This window comes from Trachurus japonicus, chromosome 14, assembly GCF_045865225.1.
Source record: "Trachurus japonicus isolate A0001 chromosome 14, Traja_1.0".
Classification (NCBI taxonomy): Eukaryota; Metazoa; Chordata; class Actinopteri; order Carangiformes; family Carangidae; genus Trachurus; species Trachurus japonicus.
The window spans coordinates 25,019,774-25,034,707 of NC_140920.1; the positions used below are offsets into that span (position 1 = coordinate 25,019,774).

Consider the following 14,934-nt stretch of genomic DNA (forward strand, 5'->3'; position numbering starts at 1 on the left):
AGAGGGGGGCTGAGGTTTGCACAAGGTCCGCTGGCTTAACATCACAAACTGCACCAAAGGCCATGAAAGCCAGTGTTAGCTTATTAGGTGTGCCACACGGGAGTATCGAGAGTCTAAGCATTGTTTCAGCAGCACACACACATACACGTGATAGCGTGCAGTCCTGTACCCATGCCCTGAAATGATGTGGATGATTTATCTTGACAGTGACACTGGTCCAAATCTCTGACAAATGTCATAAAAGTGCAGAGGGTTTTCTGATCTTTGCTGGTTACTAAGCTCTAAGGACAAAAACAAGCCATCAAACTTCATTGGTGATTTAACTGACCATCTAAAACTGCTCAGATGGAGCTTTTATTGCTGATTTCACCCTTTGTCATATTTCATGGGCAATGGTAGACATGCACCAGGCATTTAACTTCAAACTTCTCCAGACGTATTGGCTTGGTGAAGCTACAAGTGACTGAGCAAGACTGGGTTTCTGCTGAGGTTTATAAATTGCTTCTGCAGCTTTGAGGTACAGTACAATATTATTATTGAGTGCACAAAAAAGTATCTAAAAACTATTGGTACAACATATTGTAATGGTAGAAGTTTCATCATCCATTTTATCATCATGGAGAGTCAGCGCCACCATCATCTGTGACTCCTCATAGATCTATGACACAAAGCCCTGTTGTTTCACTCGCAATTAAAAAGAAATAAAACTTGTGGATGGATCTCACAAAGACGCATCTGATCCAGGATCATGGATGTGATTTATATCATGTCATCCTCTTCCAGAATTTACAGCTAGCCAAGTATGAACTCACACTCACACAGAATAACTAACAAAGCAGCACAGTAACCAAACATAAAAATAATGAAAATCAGCACCGTGAAAAATTGATTATCGATGTTGTTAGCTATCAATAATCATATAACCGTCAGCCTGTGGGAACACAGAATGTCCCCTGTAACCAAACATACATTTTTCTGCATAATTCAGTCCATATTTATCAGATAATTCAAATGGCGGCTGCTTCATGTGACACCAGTTGCTCTCTTCTGTAATGTGTTTTGTAGTTTGACACAATTTGAACAATTCACCACCTAATAAAAAGCCTGTATTAAACATATGGGTTGTATTGCCTCGGCCGAGGGGGTGTGGACGCTCCTCAGCTCAATTCACCCCATTGTTGCCGTGACGCCTGTCTCCACGGCTGCACACCAATCAGGAGTTTAATCAGTGGCATTGGATTCACCTGTGTCGAGTGTGCCCAGTGCAGCATGAACACCAGAGTTCAGGAGGTGTTGTGAGAGTTTGATATCTCCACAACTCTGAGCAGTGAAGTAGAAAAGAAAACGCAGCTTACACAGGTTAATGTGAAGGTCACGTCACTTTGTGAGGCTTTGGTGTTTGGTTCACTCAACACAACTCTGCAGCTTTTGTTTCTTTTCCTTGCTTTGACAACACAACACCAATGTGGACTCCCAACATCACTGACTAGTTATGTGTCCCCCATGGCCTTTTTAGTTTTTATGCCTCCGTCAGCAACAGCCAGATCTAAATATTGGTTTATAGGGTTGTCCCTCCATACATGGTCCATCTGTCCAATTCTCATGGACACAATATTTCAGTATAACACTTTGACTTAAAGCAGAAGTGAGCGATATTTTTGTGTTAATATAAGTCTTAAATAGTTATATCTTCCGACAGCAATCACTTACATAGAGTGTTTGGACCGAAACACGGGTCTGTCAGTCACTCTGCTCTGCTCTGAGCCGAGGAGAAAACTTGTCTCGTATCCTACAATTTCTATCCAATGAGGAGAGAGAACGGCATGCAGGGCTGTGTGCAGCCAAGGGATGCGCCTGAATGCGGTGACGTAGGGACTAGGACTGTTATGGTGCGTTCAAAGCAACTCGTAACTCGTGTTTTTCCGACCTGTGAAGTCGTACCAGTTCGATCTGGTACAAGTTCACGGGTCGGAAGTTACAAGTGGCCGTTATAGTGACTTTCACAGGTAAAACAGGTCGGAAAAACACGAGTGGGTTGCCTGGAACGCTACAAAGTCGTAAGTTGTGACTTGAAGCTGTAATTTACGGTTTCAAAAGCCTGCCTGGAACGCAGCATTAGCCAAACGACCGGATCGCTTACTTCTGCTTTAACATCTCCAGATTTGAAAAAACATTCACCTGGACTCGACGACAAACTGATCAGATTTGGGTGGCTGAAGATCAGTGGTCACAGTGACGTTGCAAAACATGGTTCTCCTAAGGCAGGGGTGTCAAACTCATTTTAGTTCAGGGCTCAGGGGCCACATACAGCGCAATTTGATCTCAAGTGGGCCGGACCAGCATCATAACCTATAAATAAAAAGAACTTTGAATTTTTCCCTTTGTTTTAGTACCTTTTACAAAACATTTTATGAACAACCTAAAATTTCTTGCTAAAAAAATATGTGCAGTTTCAACAAAAGTATACCTCTTCTTTTTTTTTAAGTATTTTATTTGGGGCCTTTTTGCCTTTATTTGATAGCACAGTGAGATACAGTAGACAGGAAAGGGGGAGGCAGAGAGAGGGGGAATGACATGCAGGAAAGGTCTGCCCGACGTGGGATTCGAACCGGGACGCCTGCGTTGAGGACTGTAGCCTCTACATGGGGTGGCCGCCTTAACCACTGCGCCACGCACCGCCCCAAGTATACCTTTTCTGTCTTCTATGTAATTTTCACACTTGGCAAATTCATCCTGAGGGCCGGATTGGACCCTCTGCCCGTGGGCCGCACATTTGACACCCCTGTTCTAAGGTAATCCTTCAAATTTGGCTCAAACATTAATTTGGTCTGAGGGACTAACTGACTACAGTTTGGTCGTCAAAGGTCAAGGTCATGCTGACCTCAGAACACTAAGTCTGCAATTATGATCAAATTTCACACACAAGAGTTAATATTCTAAATGGTTTCAAAAGGATGTAACCTCAGACTAGTCTCGGTGGTGGTAGCAGACGTCTGTGAGGCTGTATTTTAATTTTAAAACCACACGGCACAAAATCACATTACCACATGAAACCACACTTTCTTCAAAAACAAATAGGCTATGTATGATTTGTCACTGGATTGTTCAGCTTTCATGTCTGTGTTAGTCACATGTAAAATCTTTCTGTTATTCTAACATGGTTACAGTTTTACAGTCGTAGATTTGCTTCCATGTCCTCAGTTTATTGAAGAAACAAAATTGATAAATTGGTAATCAAAAAGAGTTTAAAAATATACAAATACCATCACCATTATTCACCTCGGGGCAGTTAGCTAGTACCTGTAACTACTACTGCAACTTCCCCTGATGAACAGCACTTGGGACAAAACTGCATTGTATTCCCTCCCGGGGTTTGACCCACAGGCTTATTATTCTCATTCCCTACAATCTTGTTGCCAGACAGCTCTGCTGTCCGTCCTCCAACTCCAAATTAAAAGCAGCTGACCGTAGCCAGAGCCGAAATTTACGGAGCTTGGGGGTAGCGAGCAGAGACGAGAGCAAAATGCCATCCAGGATTTGCTTCGTGATCGATGTTCTGTGACAGAGAAGCACTATCAAACCACTCCAAATGTGCCACTTTCACTGATCTCAGACACTGTGTTTGGATTTGCATGTAATAAAACACAGATGTGCGGCAATAGTCAGCCTCTTTTCTGTATATTCTTTTTATTATATATGTCAGCAGGTTACCATGACAAACACCTGAGAACAACAGAGGAGGTATCTAAAAGTATAGTAAAATAAAAGATACATGTAGAAAGCAGAGTGATAGTCTGACACACTGTTTGATTTCCTATTCACGTACAGTGATTGATTTATAAGTCTGATCTTTGACTTTACATCTCATGTCAGGAAACAATATTCTCTACAGCCATTATCTTAATATTACATTAGGTTTTCCACATTAATATTTCACTGATACAGAGCTTCTGAAAACAAAATATATGATTATTAGTCTTTAAAAGAGAGGGGGGGGGGGGTGCCATGTTTTCAGTCATGTGACAGACAATAGATTTTGGAGGAAAAACAATGTGGTCTGTCTGGGAGAATTTCACATCACTGAAATATGACTGTTATTTCCAAGGATCAACAGACAGCAACACGTGCACATAGCCGAGGCACAGCAGGATTTGTTGTGCAGATCACTGGCCCCAATCGAGCATCTGGCCAGTAGTCTCTCTTATAGAGAGAGAGCTGTTATTGCGATCTGTGTGTCTGCAGAGAGAATGATGTCACGCCTTGCTGATGCCCTTGGGAGCCACAGAGGCTGAATTTGAATCTGTGCGTCGGTGCATGTGTGTTCAGAGTGTTGCTTAGTATCGGTTAATTTATGAACACTTTTAGTTTTTCTCTTTTCCGTCTTATTTCTTTCAGAGAGTTAAGGTTCTTTATTTGTAGTAGTACAGGCTGCCAAGCCAAATAATGAGGTCTCTTAATGTCCTAGTTGAGAATGATTTTCAATACAACTCGTTAGAGCTCGAGCAATAAATTCATATGTTTCAGTTCAGGCAGAGATTTTTAACACTGAAACATCAGAGTTGGCACAACCCAGTATGCAGGCAAATGAAGGTGCTCCATTGAGGTCAGACAGTATTGACTGTAATCCTGTTTTCAGTTACAAATCGATGTATGCAGATAACAAGAAAACACTGTATAAAAGCCTCTGCTCTAAAACAAGAAGATAATATCTGACATATTTTTCAGATTTTCCTTCTTTTTTTTTTCTTCTAAATTTTAAGTCTTGTAAGGCATTTTCTGCTTTTTTTGACAGTATATGAGACAGGAAATGTAGGGGAGGGAGAGGGGGGAAAAACCCAGTCTAGACGTGATTAGAAGCCTCAACATGTGGCAGGTGGGTGGCTGAACTGCTCTTATTTAATTATTATATTCATAGAAGTTGTCTAGTTTTTTATTTTACCTTTTATTGTGTAGAGTGAGACCACGTTTGTAAAGGTACACCCATACTCAGAATGTCACATTTAATCATAAGAAGGCATCTGCTCTTAGTACTGTACAGACACAGGCCAGCCTTGACCAGTCTCTAACACAGAACATGTTCTCTGACATCATCCAAAATCAGCCATGGTCACAGGAAGGAATATGGGGGTGTCAAATCAGAGGGGGAGAAGGACGGTTGAAACAAAATCAAGGGAGGAATATGAGGACACAAAGGGAGGAGGGCCGTGCGCTCACTGGTACATTTGCTGATACCAGTGACGAGACACAAACATGCATAGTATCTGTTTTATGTATGTGGGCTGTTCCTACAGCAGATGTTAAGGTGTCTGACCTTATGTCTGGACTGGTCGACGCATCCCTCGGGGAAAGACTAATGTGAAGGAGAACGTGTAAAAGCTGTACAGTGAGCAGCAACTCACAAGAACATGGATTATCACACAAGTAGGGTTGCAGTAAAAGTTAACTTTGTCCTCCTTAGAAGTGAATTTATTCGAAGACGATAAAAACAGGGCAGTACATTTGCCATTTTAGGCACATTGTTGCAACACAGTAGAGGTCTGTGAGTTCATGTATGGAAGTATACTGCACTATGGTGATTAGGAGATGGGAGCAAGGCGTCCTTGGTAAGATGAAATACTACTTGAATAACAGTAATTACAGTGGTTATAAATAATGGATTGCAAAAGATAATGAACAAAAAATATTTTGTTCGTCATTGTAATAATAATCATTTGATTGTACAGATAGTTGGTTTTTATACGCTGTTATATTTGGTGATTTTCGGATTATTCGAGGACATGATATGCAATGGATTTTTTTTTCTTTGTTTTTCTTTGGGTTTGTTGGTTCAGGACATATTTAATCTAAGATGGTACTTTTTCCCCCCGAAGGCCTGTCTCAATAAAAGAGCTAAGAGTCTATTTTTTCTCACTGGCTTTTGTGAGAGTGTACTGATACAACTGTCTTCCACATTTTACCCTCAAATATTAATCATATTTGATATTGTTGGGGTGGCTCCAATGAGTCTGAAGATCAGTGAAGTCCTCACATCAGTGCTGAGTGAGGTCACAGACCAGATTTCTCCTGACTCCTCAGTGTTAGCACATCTATGTTTCAGTGATTAGGATACTCAGTTGTTATTAGTTGTGGATTTCCTTTCATCTGTTTTTGTTTCCATTCTCAATATTACCACATTAATTAAATAAAGATATAAAAGACAGGGGGGTGCGAGTGAAATAAAACAAAGAAAGAAAGAGAGGATATAGGGAAGAGGGAATAAAAAAAACATGTCAATATTGTGAAATGTGAGAGAGAACACAAAGAAGTGTTTTTGCTTAATTCCCGGCAAAAGGGTGTGTGTGGTTGCTTTGCGTGGTTGTTTTGCTCTGTGCTGGTTTTGGTTGTCTTCACATGGGTCTGCTTTTATGTCATTGTGATTTGAAATTTTGTTTCGTGTATTTAATTTTCATTTTAATTATTTTCTTGTTTTTGTATAAAACTGCTGTATCTGAGATTAAAAGAGAAATGTGGCATGTTCCCAGTTTAGAACAAAGGCTGTGTTTCAACTTAAACAAACCAGTTAATGTGTAGTTAAGGATGTTGAAGGATCGCTTTGTGTTTGTTTAAAAGGAGTTATTTGGACTGTCTGTTTCACCATGTCATTAAAATGTGATTTACTCTCAAACAATTGCATCAATTCTTCCACTTTTATTTCTCAATTTGGTTTTAATCTGTTCAACTCGTTCACCTCCTTTTTTTTTTTTTTTTTTTTTTTTTTACAAAACAGCGTTTCAGCCCAATGGCTACTTGAAATCAACTACAATTAAAGTCATATGCCAAACACAATCTTTTCAGCATCAAAAACTCATCCATCTTCAGGGTTTAAAAAATGACTCTTACACATTTGTATTTTATCCACTGGCAGAGGATGGCAGCTGTTCTCAAGCTGTGTTGGTTATTCGTGGATTACAATGGTGATAAATTACAGTGGAAAGAAAAATAAATAACATGATAAAAGAAAGTCTTAACCTGCTTTTGTAGCTTAATCCGTTGAGCCAGGGCCTGAGGGCAGCAGAGGTGTGTGTATGCAGTGCAGGGCCAATCCTGTTGTTACACTTTGATATGTATGAAAATCTGCAAAAAATAAAACATGATGGTAGGGTCACTTTTTCAAAGAGTTGCAAAGTTACATCACATTTTGACTAAGATGTGAAGAAGTGAGCATGAGTGCAGTTCACTACACTTACACTACACACACATGCAAACCTACACACATCCACACACAGTTCGTTTTTTATTTCACTTATTGTAGTCCCATGTCTCATAAAACACCTCACTGGTTTCAAACCTTTCTCAGAAGTCTCAGGCAGAGTACAGCAAAATGATGAGTGAAATGTAATTTAGCTTGTAGATTTACCAAGGCAAGCTCAGTCACTGTATAGATCAAAACCATGTGAGTTTATGCTGCACTGAGGAGATCTCTCCTTCCCAGCCTCTTGATTGTTTCAAGACATCGTTTTTGGACTTTTCAAGACAGGGAAATGGTTTTAATACGGTCTATTTTCTGAAATTATAGGATTTTCCATAGTCATTTTTGAGATTTGTCTTCTCACTAGAATTGATTTTAGTTTAGAAGATGATGTAATTTATATGGCTTGATATAAATACAAAGAATAACAACCAGGACATAATTGATCTCTAAGTTTTCCATAAAAACTGATTGCCTGTGGCATCCTGGTAGAGATACATACATGTGTTCTTGATATTGTGATTAACTTTGCTGTTGCTCAGTGGTGTATACCAGCGGCATCTCAGAGAAAACACTGCATTGTCTTTGGTAACAAACACCAGATTACTGAATGTGTCCCAGCTCCATGTGCTTCTCTGGCATTTTCCCGTTCCTTCAAAAAAGTACATTAGTGTCTTAACATTATTAAATGTAACTGAATAGATGATATTGTTTTGCCCCCTAGACCAGTAAAAGTTGGTCTCTGGTGGCTGTAACAGCATTGGTCTCGCTCTCAGCATATCTCACATATCTAACTTTTATTTTACAAGTTTGGCACCTGGACAGGGGAATGTGGGCATATGAGGCCAAGATGTCTGTGAAAAAAACACAGAGCAAGTCCACACTCAGCTGAAAAGAGATGTTAATGGTACAGAAAGAGGTTTTGTGAGTATTTGCACTTAAAGGAATGATGATAAAAACAAGTTCCTTTTTACGTAAAACTTTATTGGTCCTTGTTTTTGCATTTGACATGTGTTAGGGAAAAATATATTACAGAATCCAAAGATGTGTTCATTATCTGGCTATGGTTTTGTCACATTTGAATAGATTTTAGCCCAAACACACTGAACTTATAAAGTGTTGGGGGTCGCCACATTGAAAATAGATGGTACTCGCCATGATAATAAATATCAGGCCATAGAGACAGTGATTGGTGGTTTGACTCCACACTTTTTATTTCAGTGGATGTAAAATCACAGAATTATTTTGGCAAAATCAGACTATTACCAGTGATTTGGCATTTTATGAGCAAGGTCTTAATCTGTCAAGATAAATGTAACAACTGATTTTTGAAACAGGGTGTATGGTGGATGTACGTATAGGCTTTAACAGTTTTAATTCCATGTATATATTTTGGCTTTTTTGCCTTTATTTGATAGGAAATAAAGGAAAGGTCTGCCCAACGCGGGACTCGAACCAGGGACGCCTGCGTTGAGGACTATAGCCTCTACATGGGGCGGCTGCTCTAACCACTGCACCATGCACTGCCCCAATTCCATGTATATTTTACATGTAAATTAATTAACTAATTATCATTTAACTTCATAAATAATATAACAGATACATTTTTTTCCTTAAATGCAGTGCATTTAACCAATTTTAACCCATTGTAGCATATTTCTAAATCAACTTGAGCTCAGTCAGTGTTGTTTGGTTTTGGTCTTTCTTCTTCTGCTGCAGCATAGAAACCTGAAAACAGCCAAAGTAGAAAACAGCAGTACAGATGCTGCAGTCAGCAACAGCAGTACTACATCTAAACAGTAGTACGAGTACCAGGGCATCTTATAAGCCTCAGTACGAAGGTGTGGAGCCCCTTTGTGGCGCATCACGTATTCCACCCAGAAGATGGCCTTATCCATGGGCGGGATTGGTTGATCTCTGTGCAGACGTGACAGTCTCTGCATGTTCTGTCTGTAGCTGTCTTGATGGAGGACTTCCTTCAGCCCTTGTTCAAAACTGTGGCCGTTGACATCACCTAACTGAATGATCTTTCCAGCTCCTCTCTCCTGCAAACGTAGAAGGTTGTCGTATTGGTCAAAGAACAAGGGTATGCCCAGCACAGGGACGCCATGGTAGATGGCCTCCTGGACTCCGTTGGTTCCTCCATGAGCAACAAAGACTTTGATCTGTGGGTGGCCCAGGAGGTCCTTCTGTGGCATCCAGTCCACTATCAGAGTGTTGTTGCCCAAAGTGGAGGGACGATCACCTATATGCCTCCAGATCACCTGATCAGGAAACAACAGACAGACAATAATGATGTTGTCATTGCAGCTGAGCCCTTTCCATAGTACAAAACTGTATAGATTCAATCCTCTCCCAAGATTTTGGTGATATGATTTGCAAAATTTCACATATTTAAATAAAAAGCTTACAACACAGGAATAGTATGCATTTATGATACCACTTAAGGGATAGTTCACCCAAAATTCAGATTTCACTCATTATCTACTCACCCTCATGTCGAGCTTCCGCTACAAACAAACTTAAAATATAGACTTATTTAATTTTTTTCGGATCAATTTCTCATGTCGGGGCTTCAATACAAGAGGGACATTACAGACGAGCTGTGTGGAGGTATTTGGATGGTTTTTGGTGTGTCCTTTTGGACGAAGAAAAGTGAGCCCCGTTCACAACAGTCATATGGACATGCAGTACTGCGCCGAGCCCCGCTGTAACTCAGAAAAGGCACGGAAGACTCTGAAACTTCTCCCATCCCTTAGTTGACATGAGGGTGAGTAGATAATGAGTAAAATTTGAATTTTGGGTGAACTATCCCTTTAACATCTTTGTATCTGAAACTCAAAAGCTGCAACTAGGATATACTCTATATAAGAACTCTGGATATCATCACATCCCAACATCTTATGAATAACATCTGTAAGACCTTAAGGCCTAACATGATTAGAGCTATTTACTCAGTTTGTTCTTTAATTGGGATCGTTGTACTTCTCTTAAAACTCTCTTTTACAACATTCAACCCTTTGAGGGGGCTGTTTTCTTGCCCCCTTTGATGCAAGGAAATTGCAACAGCTAACAGCTCAGATTAGATATAAAATTGAACATTAAAAGCAGATTTTAGCAGGACACATCTTGCACATCACATCTTTGTTAGTGTATCACTGAGGTTTTGTTACCTTCTGAGGCATCCTGGCAAAGACACTGGCGATTTCATCTGCAACCTCTTTGGGCAAAGCATTGACCAAAGTTCCCAGAGTCATGATGATCACTCCATGCTCCCCAGCACCCTGGACAAACTCCTCCAGGTCTGCTGGCAGAGGTTGGGCTGGTTTGCACTGGAACCCTCCTATATAGACAACATTTGGCATTGTGGGCCGAGGGAAGTCAAACACAAAATCGGATCTGAACAGCCAAATGTCTGCTTCTTGAAGAAGAGAGATGATTTCACAACCGCCCTCGATATATTTAGCACAGATGGCATCGTAGCTTGGCCCCAGCAATAATTTCTGCTGAAACAGTATGATGCTGTAGAAAAACATGTTTTTGACCCTCTGCATGAAATTCATTTTATCAGTTAGGCCTGATCCTGGCACTGGGATGTAAGAGAGTGGTGAGGGGGCAATTGCAAAGTGGCCTTCTCCACCGGGGATCCAACGAACATTGAGAACCAAGGGCAGTTTGAGATATTTGGCAAGTACAACCCCTGGTCCTATTGCTGGGTCAGTGAGAACAAGGTCATATTTCGAATCCTTTAAGCTTTTGACCAAATTGCTATTGTCTAATATTTGAGCGAGGGCTTCACACCATATCTCATGAGCCTCAGTAAGCATTGAAAGGAAACCCTTGGTCATTTTGATGAATGTAAATGCTGAGGCCCCTTCTCTCTGCGCCTGAAAAAAGATTTGGAAAAGAAAAGTGTTGGGAAAAAGTGCAGAAAAACCATAATCTTGATAGTTCATTACTTAAATGACCCATGTGGTGCCAGTACACAATCCAGGATGACGTACCCTCATATGCTCCAGTAGGAATGTGTCAAAAAAGTTCTCTAAGTCTTCATCCATTTCAAGTGTGATGGGTGTGTAGAGAGGAGACTTCTCTGGGATGTACCAGCTGGTGGAGGCTCTGATCACAGTGATGTTGTGTCCTCTGACATGAAGCTCCTCCAGCAGGATCTTCATGTTGATCCAGTGGCTTCCGTCCACGGGGAAAACCAGAATATTCCCTCCATCGCACGGTGTGAAGGAAGTCAGACATATACTGATGAGTAAAAATACTCCACATACACGGTGCGGTAACATGGCTCCTGAAATGAATAGAAAGGTGTTTGAAAGAAAAGCTTTAAAATATTACCTAAAGGTGCCCAACAATTTTAAGCAGTAGGAATTCTAAATGAAATTCCACACCTAAACACCATACAATACAATATCACAGTATTCCTGAAAGTCACTTACACGTGCTGAAGAGCGGCAGCAGTAGTTGTACTTGACCGCAGACTGACAGCCCATCTAAAGGATCCCTTGCATATCTGAGTTCAAACTCCAGTCTCAGAGTTGATTGGTCCTTTCACAGGTGAATGAGTTACATAAAGCATAAGTAAGCATAATAAGCATATGCTGTTATGGTGCAGCAATCACAGTTCTCCAATACCAAAGTGATTATTTCTTATTTTCATGTCATTATGAGCTCATTACTTTATTTAATCATCATGTTAAACTACTAATATTATGATTTATTCTGGCTGTAGTTTTATGAATGTGTCACAAGAGAGCACTGCTTGCATCACATCAACCTGTGACCTCTTTCATAAGGTTATTAGAGTGCATTATGTAATGCTGAACAACATGAGTTTCACACATGCCATGTAATACACCCAGAGGAAAACAGAGAGATTCCTGGTTAGATGTACAGTATATCATGCTTTTATAACGTTGTTCAGTTATTTTCTCTGTGTTTTTGACCTGCTGGTTTGTTTACTACAACTCCTTGTTTCAATATCCCTCATGCTCTATGGCTGCCGGGTTGAATATAGGCTGCAGGTCACAGGAGTGAACTCAGTTCACCTAAGCCACATTCTCTCTTGTCACGCTTCAGATCAGTGCAAGAGGAAAGCAAATCTTCACATTTGAATAGCTGAAAACATGAAAACCATTTAATCATTGAATACATTTACCTATTTATTTAATGAGATTAATCATTTTTCCAGCTCAATTGTTATACTGTTATAAATAAGCTAGTGGCACCTAAAGTTAAAGACTAAAGTGTAATATTTCATGAAATGCAGTGAGGCTCAAGTATGAAGTAGTACAAAATTGGAAATAAATACAATTTTATGGTGGATAACAAGTGATTATAATCATGGCTTTTTTGTGAGAAGAGGTGCGTGTGACATTAAGATAGTAAATCAGCTCCCTCAGACATGTTTGTTGTGTGACAAAACCTATGTTATTGTCATAGTTTGTAGTACAGAATTTGGTTTGGTTGAGATAATCACAGTTGTTTCCATGCTGTTTTGTTATGTTTAAAGATACCCTGCATTGTCTGTAAGTCAGTTTTCTTATCATACCAGTTCCTTCTCTTCTCCAGTCCACCCTGGCTTCTTTGCTTTTCCTGGTTTCCTCAAACTCACTCAGGAGAAAACAAGCAAACCTATTCCTTGTCAGGAGAAAAACAATGCCCACATTGTACATTCTCCACTGGGTCCTAGTGCCTGCCCCTGAGGTTTCATTTTGGTGAAGAGAAAAAAGGTACATGTGACCCCTCCCACAAAGTCGTGTCCAATTTTTTTTTTCAAAGTTTAAGTAATTTTGATGGGATTTCAAGCACGGAGGATCTAGAAGTGTCACAGTCTGAATGTTAAAGCTATGGTCTACGATTGGAAAGAGGATGAGTCAAAATTGAAAAAAGCACCCCCCCACACACACACACCCCTCCCCTCCGAGCTCGCATGGTCCGCCCCTCGGAGCCTCCTCGTGACACACCAGAACAGAACAGAGCGGAGCAAGCAACAAGCCTGCTGCCTGCAGAAACCAAACACGGCTTTGAATGCGGAGTAAAAAGATTTTAGTCTGAATGTTAAGTCTGTGGGAATTTAGTTAGTGGACACCAAATTTTTACAACATGGGGCTCTAATTTCATGGCGCAACGCAGGGTGGCGCAGCACGGTGCAGCCAGCGCAGTGGTAATTTCGTCTGACGCAGCGAATTTGGTAATTTGGTAGACCAAGGCACGCCAAGATGGGTGTGGTGGCGCAGCAGGGGGAGGTGTCGACAGATTCAGCTTGGCGCAGTGACAATTTCATGCCAAAGGTGCGCCGAAAGCCCGTCAGCTCCAACCGGTCTACTCTTGGCGCAAGGCAAAGCGCAGCGGCGCAGTGGTAATTTGGCATGACTGACACAGTGCGCACACGTCACCAAGACCTCACAGGCAGGTTTCTACAGTTCCAGGAACATTAAATGCAATAGGAAATAATCACAAAAACCACTATTTAATGTAACTATCTGAATCAGCACATACACTTATATCTATATCGATTGTCCCGTCACACTGATGACAGATCAAAGGCTGTTGGCATGCATAATCGAAACTCAACCTGACTGAATTAACACAGATGAAACCAGGGAGGGACTGGGACTAAAAAGCAGCCGTGGATGTCCCAAAAGCAGGACTGTGAGGGTGGATGACTGCATGTCACTGCTGTGTTGACACTACGCTGTGCCGTTGTGATGATCCGCTTTATTATTATTTATTTATTAATTTGTTGCGGGCGAGCGGCCACGTCGTCACGCGGTCTAACGAGAAACTAAAAACAGACAAACTATCATCTCTCTCAGCCAACCACAAACAGCCTCGGCATCAGATAGTGAGCATATTTGGCAGTTCAAAAGAAAAAAGGAAAAGAGAGACGCTCGGCGATGCATGCTTTAAGCACAGCTGTTTCTGATTTCATTCCCGTTATGGTATCTGTTTATGTTGTGATCGGTGCACACGGGTTTAAATATTGGTTACTTAAAGCAGAAGTAAGTGGTCCGGTCGTTTTCACTAATGCTGCGTTCCAGGCAGGCTTTTGAAATCGTAAATTACAGCTTCAAGTCACAACTTACGACTTTGTAGCGTTCCAGGCAACCCACTCGTGTTTTTCCGACCTGTTTTACCGGTGAAAGTCACTATAACGGCCACTCGTAACTTCCGACCGGTGAACTCGTACCAGATCGAACTGGTACCACTTCACGGTCGGAAAAATACGAGTTCCCTTGAACGCACCATAACAGTCCTCGTCCCTACGTCGCCACATTCACGGCGTCCCTTGGCTGCACACACAGCCCTGCATGCCGTTCTCTCTCCTCATTGGATAAAAACTGTAGGATACGATAAATGTTTTCTCCTCGGCTCAGAGCAGAGCAGAGTGACTGACAGACCCGTGTTTCGGTTCAAACACTCTATGTAAGTGATTGCTGTCGGAAGATATAACTATTTAAGACTTATATTAACACAAATATATCACTTACTTCTGCTTTAATATGAGTGTCTGTATTAGTGGGAAAGGGGTGTGTGTGTGTTTTTGTTTGTTTGTTTTTTTTACACTGGGTAGTTCTCAGTATGTCAGAGCAAACCATCAATAACCTCCCGGACCAGAATATCAGTTTCCTCCTGGGAGAAGTTTGGCCGTCTCACTGCTGCCTCCTTCTTCCATGGTAAAATGAAAGTGTGCC

General features: G+C 41.0%; 1 protein-coding gene across 3 annotated transcripts; it reads right to left on the minus strand.

Annotated features, from left to right (window-relative positions):
* Positions 1-8,750: 8,750 nt before the first annotated feature.
* On the minus strand, positions 8,751-12,806 carry LOC146974834 (UDP-glucuronosyltransferase 2C1-like). 3 transcript variants are annotated; one of them, XM_085798538.1, is made up of 5 exons: positions 12,789-12,806; positions 11,677-11,785; positions 11,233-11,528; positions 10,402-11,115; positions 8,751-9,492 (listed from the first exon to the last, which is right to left on the minus strand). In XM_085798538.1, exons 3-5 carry the CDS (start codon positions 11,521-11,523, stop codon positions 8,908-8,910), a joined length of 1,590 nt encoding a protein of 529 aa, XP_085654664.1. In that variant the 5' UTR covers positions 11,524-11,528; positions 11,677-11,785; positions 12,789-12,806; the 3' UTR covers positions 8,751-8,907. The 3 variants fall into 3 exon arrangements, with proteins under 3 accessions (XP_085654664.1, XP_085654663.1, XP_085654665.1); XM_085798537.1 differs by lacking the exon at positions 12,789-12,806 and having other exon boundaries at positions 11,677-11,803; XM_085798539.1 differs by lacking the exons at positions 11,677-11,785; positions 12,789-12,806 and having other exon boundaries at positions 11,233-11,562.
* Positions 12,807-14,934: the final 2,128 nt, after the last annotated feature.